This window comes from Spea bombifrons, chromosome 2 (assembly GCF_027358695.1).
Source record: "Spea bombifrons isolate aSpeBom1 chromosome 2, aSpeBom1.2.pri, whole genome shotgun sequence".
NCBI classification, from domain to species: Eukaryota; Metazoa; Chordata; class Amphibia; order Anura; family Pelobatidae; genus Spea; species Spea bombifrons.
The window spans coordinates 43,712,273-43,733,258 of NC_071088.1; the positions used below are offsets into that span (position 1 = coordinate 43,712,273).

General features: G+C 39.6%; 1 protein-coding gene across 1 annotated transcript in view; it reads left to right on the top strand.

The window, feature by feature from the left end:
• Positions 1-20,986, top strand: part of PLXNA2 (plexin A2) — a 157,911-nt gene that overhangs the window by 69,383 nt on the left and 67,542 nt on the right. The window contains exon 4 of the mRNA XM_053457648.1: positions 12,452-12,586. Within this exon, the coding sequence (XP_053313623.1) occupies positions 12,452-12,586 (135 nt within the window). The remainder of the gene's footprint in view (positions 1-12,451; positions 12,587-20,986) is intronic.

The following is a 20,986-nucleotide window of genomic DNA, read 5'->3' on the forward strand; positions in this document are numbered from 1 at the left end:
CATCATGCCTTTGATTATAGTAAAGAATGAGCTATTAACAAATATAAATCTCTTTTCCTGCTGCTGGAGGGGGTTACCACCTTTGTCATTATGTCCCCTGGCAGCATATTAATTCTGCACATTGTCAGTCAACACATGAAAAGCATCAGCCAGCAGTGTGAAGCACTCGCACAAGATCCCCAAGGTGGTTTATTAACTGATTCCTTTACTTTTAGCTGAATATGAATGCTTCTTACAGCTAATAGCAGGAGGCACCACACATGTCAAAAACTGCATTTCATTTGTTCTGGATCTGAACCTTGAAGTTGCTTAACACTTTGAATGCCAGTGTGGTGCAAAACTAGTCATAGTACTGCAACGAAGAGCAAGCAACGAAGAGCAAGAGCAAGCAAACATGTCAAAACGAAAGCACCAATATTTGGGTGGTTTATAGTTTCTATTAGAATCTGTATAATTATTTTCCCTATAAATCCACCTGCTGCTCCATAAAAGCCCCTATAAATAACATTTGCATTTGGTCCATGTAGACTTTCCCTATAGCAGCACCTTTGGCTACATCTAAATACTTCCCATATTCCTCTTCCTCCATAAGTGTAAATTTTCCCCATGTGTAGATAAATTACTTCCACCACAGGAATGCAGATGCCATTATGAAGCAGGGATACATTAATGAAAATAATTTATCATTTCTAAAATTTACCCCTAAAGCATTTCAGCGACAAAGCAGTCGGCAATGATTTGTAGAACAATCTTCAGCTGCAGCTTGTGAAATCTTAATGGCTACCAGATCCCTGCTGATCGACCTTAAGCAGTAGGAAACTACAGTTTTATCGGTTTGCCGTGGAGTAATGTTAAAATCTATAGTGGAATTTTCCACAGTTGCAGTTTGTCATTTTAGATTCTAATGTTGTGTGCTCCACTTAGCTTTAGTTTCAACTTCGTTCTTTGTCAGAAAATGGCAGCCAGGTTGGTCTTATGGCCCCAGCATTTTAAAACATCATTAGCATTTTCCAATAAGTCTGATGTCATACACGTGTGTCATAAAAGGTCATATTTTGTATCCAGGCCACCATGGCGCAGGGTAGTGAAATTCCGATCATGGAGTTTTAGTCTTAAGCAGCTGAGGTGTCATCCCTGTCATAGGTAGACCTCCTCTACCCACTGTAGAAGCTTATGTCTTACCCAGCAATTCTACAACACGAAAATGAGGACCCCTAAGCCAGAGCCAGCGTTCACCCTTGATTAGTACCCTAAATATCTAGTTCAGTCATCAGAGAACTGTTGTGGTAGTGATAAGCTGTGGAAGAACACAGTGTTCTGACCGACCAGAGATTCATAGACAGAGGACAAACCAAGCGCCAGGAAGTGTCTGTGAAACAGCTAGGGACAAATGACCGTGTATTAAGCAAAATGTCCAGTTATGTGAAAATTCCCTCTTAAGGGAAAAATGATGCTGAAATGATTCACTAAAAGTAATACATAATTGAGGCAAGAAAATGGATGTTTTCCACTGCACTTTAAATATTTTAAAGGCTTTCAAGTCATCCTTCTTTCTGAAAATGATTGTAATTTAACAATATATACTTGTATTTTTCTTTCTACAATAGGCAGCACCTCATATTTCTCACACAGCATGTACACAGACTTTCACTTTAGATGAATTAACCCCTGACTCTGCTAAAGGTTCCAGAGACCAACACTCTCACGTAACATTAAAGAGGTTAACCACATAACCACATAAAGTGGGGGACATAAACACAGCAGGTCTATTACATTGGTTGCTGCGCCACTTTTACCTCTTTACACTAAAATTGTACTTAACCCCATTCTTTATTACCCTTCAGGAAAACAAAGGGTCTTCTTTTGTGGCTCCTTTTTATGTATTACAAAATGTTTCGGTCTGTTATTGTCTTCTGCTTAGTTTTAATGTGTTTGACTCAACCAAGCTATGAGTTTAAAGGTTAATTGAGATAAAATATTTCACTTCAGTCTGCATTAAAAAAAAAATGCCCAGGCGCTGTGAGTTCCTCAGGTATTTTTTTAACTATGCATAATGCAGGGCCAGCTCTGCATTTCTTAAGATGGAACACACCATAGGCCCTTTATAATGCATAGTAAAATCAGCGGGGTGAGATGTTTAACTCACCAAGGAACTCATGGTTTAGTGAATAAAAACTTAAACAAATTTGAGTTTACCCAGGTTTTTAAAGTCAACCAAATTTCCTTGTCAACCAATTTCCTTGTGCCGGTTCAGTGACTCTTATTATATACCATAATCTAGAACAAAAGTTGCATCTTCACGTGTTGACAATACACATTTTTAGTGATGTGAACTTTGTTTAACCCATTATAGACTAATAAATATTTAGCTCACCAAATGCCACTTTGCCTCCCTCTCCTCTGTAATCCTTGGCTCACTGGATCTAGAAGGGTTAATGCTTTTTATGCAAACAAATCTTTAATTAATTAAGTTCTGTTCTCTTGGGGGGAGAAAACCCATTAAACTATTTTCCTTTTGCAGTAAGTTAATTTCCTGCTGAAACAGATTGTTTTATGAAAAGAGGGGAAAAGGGGACGTGAAATATTTGTCAATGTTCAGTTTGTTTCTCTTAATGTTTTTTTTGTTTCGTTGGCTGTTTTAGTATAGGGCCGGTTCCTCATTCTCTTAAAAAAAGGCTGAAAGTTATTTTGAAATGTGTCCTTAATCCTGATGAGATAAAATCTTAGTTTGGCTCCTTGAAGAGAAACAAAAGGTTGGTTTACAACAAATCTTTGTTGTCTTCAAGCGCAAAAGACTCAGACTCACAAATATGTGAGCAAAGAGGTTGCAGGTAGGAGCTACTGAATGCAGAAATATATTGAGGAATGCCAGACAGGGTGTGAAAGTTGGTAGTTTGTACAGTATCCCTCAGGAGACAGCATCAGACAAGGGGAGAAAGAAGATACCTTATTTATTCACCCAACCTAGGTAATGTATGCAGTGAGGTAGTAATCGAGACACAGAAAAGGCTAGAATATAAAGTCATAAACAAGAATAGATATCCTCTGTTTTCTAGATGTTGATGACCATAGCTTCAATCACACTGTTTCGAATTACAGCCCAGATAGTCACTAACCATGTCATACTTTTTATTGGGCCAAAAAAGAAACAGATCTCGAGTTAGATAAAGAAGAAACCTCTGAGATCCTGAAAGCATACTTTATACATTGTTTAATGTTGGCCCAATAAAAGTATCACCTAAGACTGAAGAGTTTATTTAGACTACAATTGGAGGTGTGTGTGATGTAAGAATACATATGTATTTATGTATGGTACAATATATATATATAGTTTCCTTGTTAATGTTAGTCTGCACAGAACATAAGAAATTTCTGCCATTCAGGTGATTTGATCAGAATAGCTGCATTTTGTCTCTGGTCAGATGACTAAACTGAATTCATTTTTCTAAAAAAAATAATTCATCCTGACTTTTTTCTTTGTAGAAGATATCAATAACGAGATACAGTGCACTAAACATAGTCAGAAATTTACTACAAACAAAACCAGTGGCTTGTGCATTGCCATTACCAAAAAGAACCTCAGCTTGCCTCTTTGTGCTCAGTAGATGGTTTATGGGAATAGTAGTAGACAGCAGTTGTCCGTTCAGCCGGTCACTGATAAATAAGCAGGGCAAGTTAGATCAGCTACAGGGGTGGCAAGTGAGAGAGAAAGAGTGTCACATATAAAGGTGGCTGGGGGGTGTTGGGAGGCAGAAGAAAATAGAATCAGCAGGAGAGCAAAGAATGAATTAAGGGTCTTGAAATGACTGAGAAAGGAGTGTGAGAGAAAGCTCCGCTCAGAAAGTGAATGGGGTAAGATTTAGGGAGAAATGAGAACAAGGAGAATCCTGTAATAAATAAAAGGAATGAGATCAAAGGAATCACAGAGAATCATTGAAGAGGTTAATTGATGATTAAGAAGAGGCAGAAATAAAATGGAGAGGCGATGAAGACTAAGAAAAAAAGAAAGAGCTTTTAGTTTTCGGCTTGGTTCCTGTTGAGTAGCCTTTCTGTTCTATGACCAGACTTCCCCTCACCTGTAGTCACAGGATATGTCTTAGGGACACAGTGGCAGCAATGTGTTATGACAAAAGTGGTGCAGTCTCCATCGCAACCACTGGAATGTTTCTGCTGATTGCCTCACGTTCCACTAGAACTATTTTACAGTGTTGCACTATGACATGCTTTCAAAAGCACATTGGATACCGCTATCCTAATGAGAAGGCCCATCCTGACAATCCGCTAGATTGTAAGCTCGTTTGAGCAGGGCCCTCCTCACCTGTTGTCTCTGTAAGTCAAACTGTTATGTTACATACTACTTGTTATGTCCGTCTACCCATTGTACATCGCTACGGAAGTTGATGGCGCTATATAAAACAATAAATAATAATAATGAATTTACATGATACCTCCATGTCATACTACATTAGCCATGATGGCACATTGCCCCTAATAAAATATCTACTCTGAATCTGACTTTTAATGACGGACTTGGAGTGATACTTGATTCATTGTTGTGTAGACTGGCTGCCATGAGCTTAATCTTTGTTTTAATAAGAATGAATCGGCATTGGTTGCCATTTTCAGTTTGTTGTAAGATTAACCCATTTATGGGTGCCAGGATTGACAATGCTGCACTAGAAGGCTCTGACTACCAGGGTAATGAATCAGTGCAAGCAGATCGCATCACATTAGAAAATTAGCTGGATCCTGGCCAATGTTTAGAGACATGTCCTTTAAATTCTCCTCAAGCTGCTGCTGATTTCTGCAAGACGCCAGTGACATGCTAAATCCCATTAAATGTCATAGCTTGGATATATTAAAAACACACTCAGCTTAAAGGCATATAGTCCCATGCGTCAGCCTTTCCACCCTCATAGGTAGTGTTACAGGGATGAGCATTTTCACAGCCCTATCAAGGCTCTATGACAAGCATTTTCCTCAAATCCCCCTAAGACACAGATGAACTGCACTACCTACCAATACCCTGGTACTAAGTTTGTTTCTGTATAAAGCTATATAAGGTACCCAGCAGGCTCCATATCCTCTTATGCTGCAACTCCCACAATTCACCTTGTAGGGTCAACCTGATATAGACCAACATGTCATGGGTAAACAATATGTTTTGCTCTTGAAAGTGATAATGAGAAACAAGAGGGCAAGAGCTGTCCTTGTAAACCAGTAGGGCTGGATATGGCCAGAGAAATGCTGTACACACAGTGATGATCAACAGCTCTTGAATAGTGTTTAACTACAGATCACAGTATATTGTATTTGGCTAAGTTGGCGTTAACTAAGGTTTATAGGAGTAAGCTTAAAAATAGCTGAAGAGCTATGCTCTAAATCTAAAGGACAATTTCACTGTACAGGCTCTGGAACCAAGTTGTTTACCATTCTTGTTCTAAAGGCACTGCTTATTCCACTTGGTAAGCACATCCAAGTCGTGTACTACTCAGAAGACAAAGTACACCTTAAATTGTACACCTCAAGGCCTAAAGGCCAATCTGATGTCTCAGGCTTCTCAGACGTCTTCCCTCCTGGAGATAAGTCTCTTTCAAATCTCAGTAACTTCAATGTGTCTTTTCCAGCAAGAAGACAGGCTGTGGCCAGTTTCTCCTCACTCACATTGCCTTGGGAAGCACTTTGAATGCGCATTTCATAGAGGGAATGTTCTTGAGATAGGCAGTGGCCCTGCTGACTTCACTCAGAGAGATAAAGAGGTGTCTGATATTATATCTGCCTGCATTCCTTCCTGTACCTTTTCTCTCTGGATGCCATTTGATATGGTATCTTTTAGATTATACTAAGCATCCCCAATGTAGAGTAACACTTGCACCAGTAGAGATTGTGGATGAAAATCCGATGCATATGCTGCTTAATACCTATAATGACATGGCTGCCATTTAAAGATATGCAGTAATTGAATGGCTTGGGGGGCATAAGACGGTGCTTTTATTAAGCAGTTTGTACACCGTTAGAAACAAGGAATATATTGTGGCACAGTATGGGTTAAAAAGTGACTAAGCAGAGGAGCAAATTCTTTTTCAAGAGGCCTTTAATTTGAAGCTAGTCCCCAGAAGTCCTTTGGCTTCCCCTATCCGTCAGCCCCCATTTGTCACTCCTCCTAATGACCTGCGTGACAGATTAGATCATTTTGTCACAATTACAGTAGACAAAAGAGTCAGGCAAAGGAGAGTTGCTGGGTTTTTTTTCCTTCAAGAAATAAGTGAGTCTGAATTGAAAAGACATTTGAGTAAGATTTGCATTATGTCTAAGTGGTTATCCCAAAGAACCTTTTCATATGCGCAGAAGGCTTTTTTTCGTCTTCTATTTTTTTTTTATTCTTCAATCTCTTTAAGTTAAGAGGTAATTTTTTTTCTCCCCTTGTATTTTTCTAAAGCTGCTAGAACAAAGGACGGTTGATATTACTTGCTCCTTGTTATGTCTCTGTGAAGCCTTGGGGATTTTTACGCCTCTCTCTCATTAGGGAAACAAATTGCCTCCAATAAATATTGAGCTAGAATGGCACAAGAGAAATGATTTTCTTTATCTGTGTTATAGCCAAACGGAACAGTTTTAAGCTCTTTAACCATGGCTGATGTCTCTCCCAGAATTCCTTGGGATTCTCAAAAGATTCTCGAATGTTTTCTTTTTGCCATGTTCATTTGTAAAAAGCAAATTGAATATATAGCCATATTGGTCCAAGAGATGGCCCAATAAAAGGCTTCAAGTTCTTAAGTAAAGACTACTTACCTAGTAACTGACCATTTAGAGCCTTTTTGAACCCTTGAGCAATACTAAATGCTGGCAAATGTGATCTTTTCCTCCTCACAGCCTCGGTTTTCTCAGAAATAGACCAAAACATGTCACATTACTTATATGTTATATGGAAAGTAACACATGTGATGAAAAGGGTAGGAGCTCACCTGGTGAGTACTGGGACATGGTTGTGCAACAACACTAAAGAGGCTGCGAGGCATAAGATCCAGATCTCACGTGGTAGTAAAAGAGGGATCTTACTTAGGGGGTGGTTGGGTTTTTTTGTACATTTTTTGAACATTTATACATCTTCATTACAATGTACTTAAAAAACCCACAAGGAAATCTATCTTTAGTTCGTGTAAAAGAAATGAATAAGCTTTTCATGACCTTACATTTTTCCTGGCTTCTTCCCAGTAGTTATAACTTATTCACACCATACAATTTAGTCTTAAAAGCATGTTATTTGTCTTTTTTTAAAAAAGAATCTACCATGGGTATAAGTAAACTTTTCTAGAGATCCATAAAAGTGGTGCATTTATACACATTTGTCTGTAACACTGTATAATAAAAAGAATTGCTGTATAATGCTACAGTTTTACACTATCATTGTATCATGGTATCTATGGAGGGCCAGCAGATTCATTAGCACTATTACAATAGTATACGAGAAATTCACAGTTCACATTTTGTTGATGCGTTTTCCCTCTATGGGTCACTTAACCCACCAAGGTTTCACTGTTGTCTTTACAAATTATCCCCAATCTGGGAAGCAACACATTGATTGCCCGGCATGCAGTGGTTAAGGATGTCATTGTACTAAGCGTTCCCGTAGCAGTGGTCACGCGACCGGTCTTCTCTTGCTTTGGAGAAGGATGTGAGAGCTGCTTCTGGTGCAGCTTCCGCTTCAGATACATGGCAGGGAATCAACACTCCCAGGCAAACTTTGATTCAGCAGTTTTCTTCTTGGCACCCACCAACACATCATGAATCTCAACTCATTCTAGGAGAAGAGGAAGGAAGGGTCCTAAATTCCACATTAAAAGATTGCACAATTTTAACCCGTTGGCTTCCAAGAGGAAATGGATTTTTATTTCAAAATAATCGGACTCACATAATTCGCTGACAGTGAAATGTGCTTATTTATGCTACATATTTTTGAAATGTGTTTCTTTTAAACATGGTAATTTTAAGAATTTTGTCCAATGGCATTTTTTGGCAAGCTCTTTGTAAATGATGAAAAGCAGGGCCGGACTGGAAACTACATGGCGGCCCTGGCTCTTTAAGGCTGGTGGCCACCTAATTTGTACTCCCGTAACATGTGGCCATGTATGTCCAGCCAGTGGCCGCACATCACAAGACCCTATCTGCTGCTGTCAGCCAGCTGCCCATCGACCTAGGCCTGCTGGAAAGTGTTTTGAGGTCACTATATATGTGACGGGGATCAGCTGACCTTCATACAGACATTACACACTGTCCTCCAAATGAACATAGAATCGTAAGGGACAAGAGAGTTTTAAGGCAGAGACCCCCGGAAATGAAATGCTCTCCAGCCTATTGCTGTGTAAAACTCCATTTATATTATTATCTAGTCTGACACCGATTAGGAAGAGATGGTTCAATTTTCTAAATGAGCAGCTAGCTCAACCATTAACCCTTTAACAGTCCATCACAAGGATTCTGCAGTAGCAATTTGCAATAAAATGGGTCCAATAAAGATATTTGTGAAAAACCTTATGCTGAGATTCAAAGGCCCTACTAGACAGGTGTTGGTGTTCAGCTGGAATTATCACTGTTTCAATAGTACGATTAGTGGTGTATACTATTAATCTTTTTTTATATGTTCTTTCTCTGCAAAAGGAGGTGATACAAGTTTATTAAATCGTGTCAGCTTCAAGCTAGTAAATTGTAAGTTTGCAGGATTTTCACTGTCCCTATTGTATCAGCACTATAGAACCTGCTGGCACTAAATACATGTAATACAATGCGTAATACGTCAGTCTTATTATCATGAGACGGCCTCAGTAGGCTTAATCAGATCTTGAAACTATTTATGGGGCGGTTTTGTGGTTAACATACAACTACTCATTTCACATTGTGTATCACTAAGGAGTATCCTTGGTATTACCCTCAAAGACTGACTTTGGAATCATGCAGGAGACAGCTTTGGCCTTTTGAATAGAGTATCGGTTTTTATAGAGCTGTGTCAGGTTTGCACAGACATCCTTCCTCATTAGGAAGTCACACTTCTTTTAATAGACAGTCTTACATCTTTTATACCTAGAAGATGTCTCTGGTGGTCTCGGTTTTTCGTTTGGACGGAGCCAGAACACCTCGCAGCCTCTGGCAGTGGAAGAGTTCATTAAATTAACATCAGGACTTTTCAGTGGTCTGGCTTCAGAGGCAGTCACCATGGTAACGGCTTTATTAAACAGCTGCCCTAACGACGCGGGGACAGGGTTGGAGAAGGGGAGGGAGTGGGAGAAAGATAGAATCCGAGTCTCTGAAAGTCAAGGAGGCCCTTTGAAGATGGGACCCCAACTGAGATGGGCAGACTGCAGAGTCCTTCTTGCAAAGTCTGCAGGGCTTTTATGTGTTAGCTTCAGATTTGGGAGCTGCAAGACTGGTCTTTTACCTGGGTTAAGGCCGTTCTCATCATCTTGTGACCTTGAACAAATGACCTTATTTGTCATTTTTGTTACCATTTAGAGGGGGTATAAAGAGATTACACAACAAAGAAACAAAGAAAACTGGGCTTTTAATTCTCACACCAAAGAAAGAATATCTCACATGGACTGGAGAACATCTTGATATAGTTCTATTCAAATGTCTTAAGGGGTGCTCTACATTTAATTTGTACATCATACATGGGTTTTACAGCTGATTCATAAAAATGATGTATTTTAATATTTATTTAATATTTAAATAATACTTTAAGGGGAATGTTTGGCCAGCAGTAATCAAAGCAGTAGCTTGCTTTATTTATCACCCCCTACACTTGCTTAGTAATTCAGTGTCTTAAATACACAGTTTCCCTTCTGCCATAGGATATCTGGTGCCAAAAGGCAACAACATATAATAATTAACCATTAATTGTAAGATATATCATTGTTTGCAGGGATATTAAGCATTCCAACAAAAAGAACATAGCTTAATTTGTGCCTAAAGGGTACATTGATGACAAATTTGTGGTTACACAATACCAAAAGTCTCACTCTTAAGTATGGACAGCCCCCTTTTGGGCCTTAATGCCCCTGGCCGGCTTTCCTCTAACTTAAATACACCATTTTTCTTCTAAATGCCTTATTGGTTACATAAACAACTATTTAGAGGTCACAAAGCTACATAACCCCCCAGCCACACTCCTAAATAGGTGATCGGTCATGGTTCATGTGATATGGCTATGGCCATGATTCATTCTATCACTGGGTGGGCCATTTCTGTGGGTAAAGAAATGTACGATTATTTTATGGTTTATAGATAGGAGAGAAGAGTTTACAGAGCATTTCTAGCTCTAGATGTGTGAGGTCAGGGTTGTGGAATTTATAGTTTGCCAGCTGTTTGAGGTCAGCTCCCATAAGCCTGTGCCATCAGCCCATGGTAGCTGCAGTTCATTGACAGCTGCAAAGCAATACACTTCTGTCATTATGTCAAGAGTGCAAAGCTTCTGTAAAGTTAGTATATGGGATCTGTAGAATAACAGAATTTTCTGTTACTGACGTGATGATGTCCTGTAACTCTAAAGTACATCACCCCAATAGGACAACCACATCAGCAGTATGTAAGATTTATACATTCTCAGAAGGGAATCCATAATCTAGATATGCTTCCTACATACTGCATGTACACTATATGGAAAATATTATACCATTACACTGATAGGAACTGTGATGCATTCTAAATACATAGACATTAATATCCACAAGATTTTGGCATGTTTCCGGGGGGATTTTTGACCATTAATCCAGACCATGTCTTTTTGGACCTTGCTTTATGCGCCACTATAGACAAAAGTACTGAAATCAGCGTTTGAGCTATGCCCAATAAAGGAAAATTTTAATGCTTCAGCATACCAAGACATTTTGGATAATGCTATGCTTTCAACTTTGTGGGAACAGTTTGGGGAAGGCCTATTTCTATTCCAGCATGACTGTGCCCCAGTGCACAAAGCAAGGTCCATGATGACATGGTTGGATGAGATGGTATTTAGAATGCAATGTCATCAAAGTCCATGTTGGTGTAATGTTCAGGTTTCCCAATACTTGTGTCCTTATTGTGTATTGACATATGCTTGCTGTTGGTCCCTGTTGGTGTAATGGTCTGGTGTCCCAATACTTTTGTCCATATAGTGTATTAACATATGCTGGCAACATGTAAATTGTATAATAAAAAAATGACAATATTGTCATCCTAAGGCCTATTGTTAATATGTACACACCCAGAAAAGCAGAGCATCAAACGTTGGGTGAAGTGAACTATGTTATTACAGTTGTGGACTAAATTTTCCCATAAAGCCCTTCCAAAGCTCTAGCAGAGCATGATGGGAACTGTAATCTACAGCAGCGTTGTTACCCATCATTGGTTTATGTTATGGTCATTTTCACAGTTGTGCCTATTACAAGGAGAGGAAGAAAGGTTATAGGAAGCAGCAGGGTATTTATACAGTCGATCGACGGATAAGTAATTCCCACACTGGGGTGGTTAGATGAAATATTAGTTTAAGGATTGGCAGTACGTCCAGCAGTTTATTGCCTTTGGGGGAGAATGGTGACAATTTGCATCCTGACTAGTTATTTTGATATCTTTGGCACATGTCTTAATGCTCCCTTCTTCCAACCGTGGAAGCCGCTCTCAGAATGTCCCTGTAGTTCTGGCTTCTTGGCCAGCATCTGACACTATCACTGTCATAATGGGCCGCCGGGCTACTCTAAGCCTTTGGTTCGGATGGTTGGTTTAATCCATCTCCTGACACTTGCCAGCCCCCCCCTCACTCCTTCAAACCCTCCACATTCTCAGCATGACACCATGTTACAATCAAATGGCTATTCAAATATGCAAATCCCACCACGTGCAGACAGAATGCAAATTGTCACCCTTCCCACCCCCCAGAGGCGATGAATTTTTAACTAAGAGCCAGCAAGATTCCCCCATCGTTTTCTCTCCATTAACACAGCCAGCATTTTTTTAATACTAGTCTTTGTTAAGAAGCAGTATATATATTAAATACATTAATTGGATATTGTCTTAAATTGTGGCAAATTTTCAAAATTATTATGCAAATAAGGGGAAGACGAGATATTTACATGTATGTAATTTCCTTTGAAAATAGCATATAGGAAGGAAAATAGTTCAAAGCCTATGCTTGTTATTGATGAGAAAATTGCCATTTATTGGGAGGTGAGTAGATGCTTGGTATGGTCCATAGTTAGAGATGGGTTATGATTCAACAACATACCTGTTCTGCACAGGAAATAAATCCATAGGGGAATAGGAAGGGCAATTGTTGGAGTCTTATCTTCCTTTGAAAGTGTATGTTTCTGGGCTAAAACCACCCAGTTAATACTGTTGTCAATTTTTGTAGACCAATTTTCTGAGAAGGTTCCACTTTTCTACACTGCACAATCAATAAACAAACATTTCTTGTTCTCCTCAGATTCGGGCAGATGGCCCTCCTCATGGTGGCATTCAGTACGAAGTGGTTCATATCATGCGAGATGGGAGTCCTATACTGAGAGATATGGCTTTCTCCACTGACAACAAGTATTTGTATGTCATGTCAGAGATACAGGTAAGGTTTGAGATGACACGATATGTTAAGCATAGCCATTTATGAGCCTTGAAATGTATCTCTAGAAGAATAAATTACAAATGTAATGGCCGACCCTATACATGGCAAGAAGAACTACAAACCATGTTACTCTCTGTGATTGCAACCAAACTGTAGAAACACTTAACATAAGGCAGACAGTGAGTTAGTGTACATCCCTTAGTGATGTATTCCAGGCATCCTAAAGAAATTAGTGTTCTATACACTGTCATTATATTTTATAGCACGCAGACCTTCTGGTGATAACGGCAAACAGTGTCACCACTTACACTGATCAAGTAGTGGCAGTCTGACAATAATACATCACATATCTCCTGCTAAATGTTTCAATGTTTGCGGCCTCTTGTTGCTAAAATAGAACCCTTAGACTGGCCAAGAGTGATCAAAGTCATAGTTTTTTCTATGTAGAATATTTAAAAATCATTATCAAAGCAAAATTGAGTATATTGGGGCAATTTGCTACAGTTGGAGTAATCAGCACATTTATTACATATATATTGTCTAATACTTAAACGGGGAATATACCTGTATCCCATTTAGTACGCCTTGCTACAATCCGAGCTCAGTTCCTCCACCTGCTGAATTGTAATCACCACATAATAATAAATAAATGCTCAGAGAAAGTTATTTATAGAAAAACAAAATCCACTGGGTACTGGATATAAAACGTAACTTTTAAGCCATAATTTGAAAACCACAGATTGCCAAAATGATCTCTTGATCACCTATGTATACAGGTGCGTAACTAGAAACCACACGACCCCAACAGCTTGTCTGTGCCATCATTGCCCCCAAACAACTTGTTTGTGCCCTCTTTGCCCTATGCCCTCCATTCCAACAAACACTCTTGCACACATATGTAAACAAATTTACACACATGTACACATACTTACTAATACACACATACACATTAGTTCTAACACACACTCCTTAACACCCCACTTACACATCCTTGCTCACAAACACCTGCACATACATACACATCCATGCTCACACACACAATTATACATTCTATACGAACGATGCAAGACAAAGTATTGGCCAATATACATACGCTGGTGTAACTACAGGCCTGTGCCTCTAGGGGGCCAGGTGTGACCCTTGCGACCCCTTATTCCTCTCTCCTGGTGCTGATTCAAAATAGTTTATAAAGGGCCCTTCCGACCCGGAGCGGTGCGACCCCTGTAGTTACATCAGTGCATGTACACTGGCCAATGTCTTGCATCACACGTAAAGAAGATGGCAGTGAACATCCAACAATGCGCATGTCTTTTGGCACATCGGTAAGTATAGGCGGCCAGAGCCAGACAGACTGTCCTGACTGGTTTGGGAAAGTTAGTTCTTGTGTCTTGCATCTTGGAAGCTAGCGGTGTACAGCATTGCCATCAAGAAAAAAAGTACCACATTTCTATGTATAGGGTACTGACACAATGTAAAAGAAAAACACCTATTAACTTTTTAGATACAAATTATTGCACAGTGCAGATGAATTGCATCTATCCAGCAGATCAACTGTAAAAAAAAATCTGCTCAGTGTCGATAAAAAATAATAAGAATGTAATAAATAAAGCAAGGTATGCGTAATTTGCCAAATCGCATTTTCCAAGGTGTCGGCTTTAGCCACCTTGCATCCGAAACACGGAAGCCTTTTCTCCACACCTCGTAATTGTTTGTGTCGGGTTTATGATAATTCAGAATTAAAGCGAGAGATGTTTAATCCTTTCCCCCGCTCGCCGCAGGAGACATTAATGCACGTTTTTCTCTTGCAAATTGACTTCTCCGTGTAAAGATTAGAGCGGCCGGGTTTGTTCTGTTTGGATAGCAGCCTCGTAGAATTCAGATTTCATGCAAATTTAGGGAAGTGATTCCAACTGCTGGCGGCTGTATAATGAAATACCAGCACAGGTACGGGATGTAGCAGGGTGGTAAGGTTTATCTGGCAAGAATCGATGAGTTTTAGGGTATCTTTTCAAATCATGATCACACGTCACCCATGAAACTCTAACATCCAGCGGGTGAAAGGTGAAGAAATGGTAAAATGTTTCAACTTAAAGAACCAATAACTCCCAGCAGAGGTCAGATATTGAGAAAATGTAATAGCGAGATGGATAATCAAAGTGCTGCTCTCACTGAATAGAATGACGAGATGTCTATTTAGCCTATACCTGTGTATTCCCTTACAGAATAAATGTGTTGTGCTAACCAACGTGCATCTAGCATTTGAGTCAAGTGTTATATCTTGATTGCTGGTTAATAAACATATACAAGGACAATGAAGTGACCTGGGAAAAATGGCTGCACGTACTGTAACCTGCGAGTGGCAGAAACACAACTGACCATTTTCAGAGCTGTCAAGTCCCAAATGCAAAATGGCCCTCTTAATTATTTTATGTGTTTCAGACGTGATTTGTGCGGTAATTAGCCAAACTACTGAAACTGACAGGTGGATTTCTTAATTGCTACTAATTGTTCTCCCTCCCCTCGCCATAGCTCTGGAAAAAATGTGGTGGCTTGTGGGTCCTAATTTGTAATTGCTAGCTATTTTGCGTATTGTTAATGGACACATATCTTTATGTGACAGCTAGTTAATTAGGTCAACTAATTCCTTTTGCATTGTGTGTATAATTATCCCACCTGAATCTGTTACTCACCTAAAGGCTTTGGTTAAAACCAGCCAACGGCGTTGGGCCCATGAATGAGATATCAATGCCCCAGTAGCTAGGATTGCTACATTAGCAGTTTTGTTTTCAGAACATATCCATTTTTCACAAGTTGCTGACCACCACCCCTGCAGCATTTTCAATGGGTTTAGGGACCGCCCATTGTCCTTAAGGGGTTAAGGGATAGTTACCAACAAGCTGCAAATCACATACCATGAACAACATATTCTTATACCCGGTTTCACTTGACTTGATGATAAACACATAACACATACCTGGAAACTCCACAAGCCTAATCCAGAGTGGATCTCTGCTTTCCCAGGTTTCTAGGCCACTTTCATCTTTCTCCTATTCCCCATCCGCATCCCTTCCTACTCTCAGACCATTTAAGGTTGTCCACATGTTGCCAGCTTTGCCACCTAGCAAAGCCACTTACTTCACCAAAGACAGGAGAGCTCTGAGTAGACTACCATGGGAAGTTTCCAGATGTATAATTCACTACAAGGGTCCCATAGAATAGATGGGTAGGAGAAGTCACTACTATTGAAGTACATATTATTCAGCCTTTAAAGGACTTTAAATGTGAAATATTCCTGCAATCTGTTTGGATTTTCTGTTGAAGTACAAGGCAGGAATGTTGTAAAAATGTGCTGGTGACTGCACTGAAGAAGAGTTTTAGGTACCACCAAGTTCGTTTTGGGTCATAGTCACTGTTCTGCACCCTAAGATTTGATATTGGTCCTCAGTTCAAAAGTTCAGGTTTAAATATATGTTATGTGTAACCTGGGAATTATCTGTACCAAAAGTCCAAGTTAAGTTAGGTAAACCCAAGCGGTAATAATTCTGGGGAATCTATGACTAAGCCCTTTTTGTCTGCAGGTTGCTTACCTATGCAGCATACATGGGTCTGTCTATAAGGTCAAAAGATTCAGAGAGGAAACTTGGGAGTAAACTGCATGACTTTGTTACATGGGGAACTATTATTTGGTATTATTTTGTATACAAATTTCAATGCAATTAAGAAATCTACCATGTAACTTGGTGGTAAATCCTGACACCTTTTTTGTCCCTGTCCTACAATTTCATATCTCCAGCTTTGGTTTAGCATTGTTAAAAAGGAACAAAAAAGGGAGGGGGTGGTGGAAAAGCCATTTAACCAACGGAAGATAATTACAAGAAAAAGAAAAATGAAAATTTTCACATTGCCCATTTTTGGAAGTGGTGAAGTGTGAAATTTGAAATGAGAGCAGATATGCCTGGTATTCATCTTTTTCCTTCTTTCTTTCTTTTTCCATCTTTTTTTCTCCCTCTTTTCTTCATTATTTTTCCCTGATACTGTAACGCTTTGTACTAAATGAGTCCCATGGTTACTGAGCTGATCAGAAACGGGATTGCTCACACTGAGTGCGAACACAGAGACATAACTCACTGTGCGGGCAGCAGAGTTACAGAGTAGCGTAAATTATTCTATTTTATACTTTAATTAGTTTGAATTAGCAACGGGAATAGAGGCAGAAAATGATCCACCCAAGGGTGAAATGGAAAAAGGGATAGGGTGGGCCTCTTTGGTATATTAATATGAGTGGAGAATGAAATTCGTCTTGTATTATAGAAATCCTTCTACAATTGTGTTTTTTTCTGATTTGAATAGGGAGTGCAAATTAAAGAACCCAAGAGTGAGATACCGCTGATATATATATATATATATATATATATATATCTATATGTATATCCTTCACGTGCCATGTTAACTCCTTGACAACCATATAGGTTACTCTGATGAAAGGAGGATTTAGCGCGTTCTAAAGATGTTTGCAGTATAGTCTTAAAGTGATTTACTTTTAGATGCACTTATTATTTTGTGACACTGAACTTGATCACGTTTTAAAATAGGTGTTAAGTAGGGCTCCTATAGCTTTGCCATATCCAGCATTGTCTCTCCAAGTTGCCGGATGCCTCCCTCTTTCATTAGTTGATTAGATCTTCTTCAATACCTGCTGAGCTGAGAGAACCTACTATAATAGATGGTATGGCACATGACTGATATGTGTTGGCTATAGCTCATTGGTCTTTACTTTTTCATAATTGGAATATTGTTGTGAGGTATAACATTCTACTGTGTTAGCCCTGGAACGAAAAAAGCCAATTTGGTAAAGATAATACCCTTATTGGCTAACTGAATTGTATGAGGTTTCAAACGTTTGAGACTTCTTAGGTCTCTATCTAGCCAATAAATGTACCATATTTGCCACATTTGCTGTTACGCAGTATGTAGTTACGGAGTCAATGATTTTCTTCTTGTATAAGGACCTTGGTCCTGCATTATGCATAGTTTACATGAGATTAAACTATGCAGTATACAGTGCCAGCTCAGGCCTTCTTGAATTATCTCACAGACCTCTGACAAGAAAGCTTTTGTTGTAAAGTGTTCCATGGTGCAGTAGGCAGACTGGTAGATCCTTCTCATGTTGTAGATACCTGTTTGCATTTAATGAGTATGTTATTGAAATTTTAAAATACACATACACATAACATACATTCATATATTTTATATTATATACATGCATATGTGCTTGGTGTGAAGGAGGGACTCAGCCTATTAGGAGATGCTTCTGCACTCTCAGGCAATTAGGAGAGTTGAGAAGTCTCTCCTGGCTGAGACCTCCTTCACTCAGACTTCTCATTCTGGGACAATGCAGGACCCGGGACTTAAAGTCCCATTGCGGGACTGTCCTAGGCAATCCGAGATATGTGCTCACCCTAATATAAACATAGAAATACAGAGTGGTGGACACGGAGAGAGAAGGTGAGACATGGTGGAGATGAGACTAAAAGGAAAAGGGAATATTTGGGGTTTTTGAAGCTCAGGTCTGGATTGGCCATTTGGCAAAAAATAGACATGTACTTAATAGTGCTTTCATGTGTGGCTGCAGTTTGGATGCCTGCGGCCAAACACGCCAGTTTTCTTTCCCTGTCCAGCCCTGGTTAAACTGATCAGTATCTAGTTTAAATAGAGAAGGTCTTACGGCGTTACATGACATATATTTAAACATAACAGGCAGCCTAATTGCTAAAATCTATAAAAAAAACAGTTATGTTCATGGCAGCAGCATAATGTGTACGTACGTGTGAGTCCTTCATAACTATAGGCGTGGGCTCTGTCTCGTTAATACTGCAATTGGATTTCCAGTCATAAACGTGACCTGAGTGACTCCAACTTTAAAAATGACTCAACAGGGAGATTCTTAAATTTGCTGGCTTTCAAGGGTTAGTTGTTAAACCTTGAAGCTTCTTCTATTGTTTACTGAATTCCCTGTTGCCATTGTTTGAAATGCAGTTCTTGTTTGGCCAAAGTCTACTTTAAAAAGCGATAACTAAGTTTCTAAGAAAGTCACAAAACATGATTATATGTGAGGTTAGATTTTTAGGGTCAGAGATACACTTAACAGTGTTCTTATGGTTAAGAAAACCCAACATTTTAGTATAAAGTGGCATTTTCCAACCTACATGCATATTTTCATTTTGTGATAGAACTGTCAAACTATCATCGTTTTTTCAAGAGGGTAGAGGGACTGATTTCCCATTGCACCCAACTCTGTTTACATATTTCCAATGATTAAGTAAAAATACAAAATATTTTTTGTCATGTTAGTGTTTTTTATGTGCCCATAGTTGCCCTTTGGCAATCAAATGTTAATAATCATACAGAATACAATGGCAACTTATTATCCCTGCATGAAAATGCAAATGACAGCTTCTTGATTGCAATGTAGCTGCTTTTTAAGTAATAATTGAAAGTTCTAAGGAAACAGCTGTTAACAGAAATAGAGAGGGCCTTACAGGATTGAATCAAATCACCAGTACATGCTCAGAAGCAAGGATGCACCTTCCTCTCAGCAATTCGTATCCGCCAGGATTGGCAGTCTTCTTTTTTAAAGAGGTCTCTGTGGAGTTTCTGTATTCAGTGCTCCATGGAGTGAGCGTCTGGTTTGTCTTCAGAACTGCGGTGGGTGGAAGCAGCTCTGCTGAGAGTTTATCAAAGTGCTCAGTGGCAGCTCGCTCTTCTGCATACCATTTCTATATCTTGGTTCCTGATTACCAGATGTTAGCGTAGAAGTATGAATTTGCCTACCCACCATTCATCACATATAAAGTAAAAGCAGTCTTCCTGTCGATTGAAACTTCCTATTAAAAACAACCAGCCAAAGTTTCAGGCATGTGAATGCAACAGGAAGGTAGGCAAGTGTGTGCGAAAAAAAGGGCGCCTTGATATACTGTATAGTTTTGGATCGTGAAAAGGCCCCTGTTGACTGTGTAAATAAAAGACACTTTGTATACGTTAATAATAACAAAGAAACTGGTGAATTCTCTGAGTGATTTATCACACCTTGGGACATACTAGTTCATATGTCAAAATTCCATTATGCACCATAGTACGGTAGTTATGACAACATAAAAAAGGGTGGATGTGCCAGTAATGGCCTTTAGGTCCCTGTGAATCGTGAAAGAGTTAGTGAAGCTCTAAATTAAACATCAGAGTCTCCAGCTCTTAACGTATTTCATGCACCATTCTCTTTGTTCTTTTTTCTAGCTTATGTCAGGCCATTGTCCCTGTATTCGCTTTCATTGTCCCCCATGCTTGTTCTCCTGTCTCCTACCCCCCATTTTTTCTCAATGTCTGTGAACTGTGTCATGTCCCAGTCACCTCTCCTATTCCCCTGCATCCTTACCCTCCTCTTACACAGCTTTCTCTCTTTTGTCATCTATTCTGTTACAAAACCCCCTTCGTCTTTTATTTGCACCCCTGCTTTTCACCAACGCCCAACCTAAACAAGAGGTTGGGATGCGGGAGTCCCTTACAATTTCAGAAACCCTTCCACACATTCAAAACCTTCATCCTTTTGAAAAAGTGACAAGTCAAATGTCAAAACACACAGCCAGGCCTTACGCTTCCCTTCTGAATATTTATCAGCAGGCTGCACTGCCAAGCGTAGGAACATCCAAGTCTCTCACCTCAAACAGTTGGAACACTTTGCTTTGTGAGAGCACAGCTGCTCTATAGAAAAAGAGCCATCAATAGCTCAGGAAGCTCAGGGCCCTATCGCACACTTATACATATTTATTGTCTCTGCGGGATGCTGCGTTGGATGGAAGCACCTTATCCATCTTAAATACAGATTGGAAAAACGCAAGGACAAAATCTGCTTGCACGGCCAGATCATAAGGGAGCATGCGATACACATTAAGAGTGTTCTCTAGTGAGAAAAAGCCAGCGAAGCTGCAAGGGCATGTCTCTCAAGTATCCTAAAAGTCTCTTATGCCTATGTACCTGTTTCCTACCCCTCCAGTCTGAATGTGATGCTGTGAACTTTATGATGGACATTTATCCATGTAACAGAGTCACAGGCACTCTATAGTTACATACCGCTTGCCTTTATAACTGTCCATAGAAGGAAACTTAGGAGGTGAGGTGTAGGTAGGGGACAAGGATGATCCTCCAAACTAGGGACTCTTGGGAGGTATGATGTTGTAACATCATTAATCTGTGTTCCTCATGTTCCTACCAACACAATAGGCTGTACAGGGAGCAGGACATAAGACATCAATACTAGGATTTGAGGCCCAGTCGCAGCTCCAACCTCTTGTGACCCACTTGTGGCCAGCGCATTATTATTTATTGGTTTATATAGCGCCATAATAT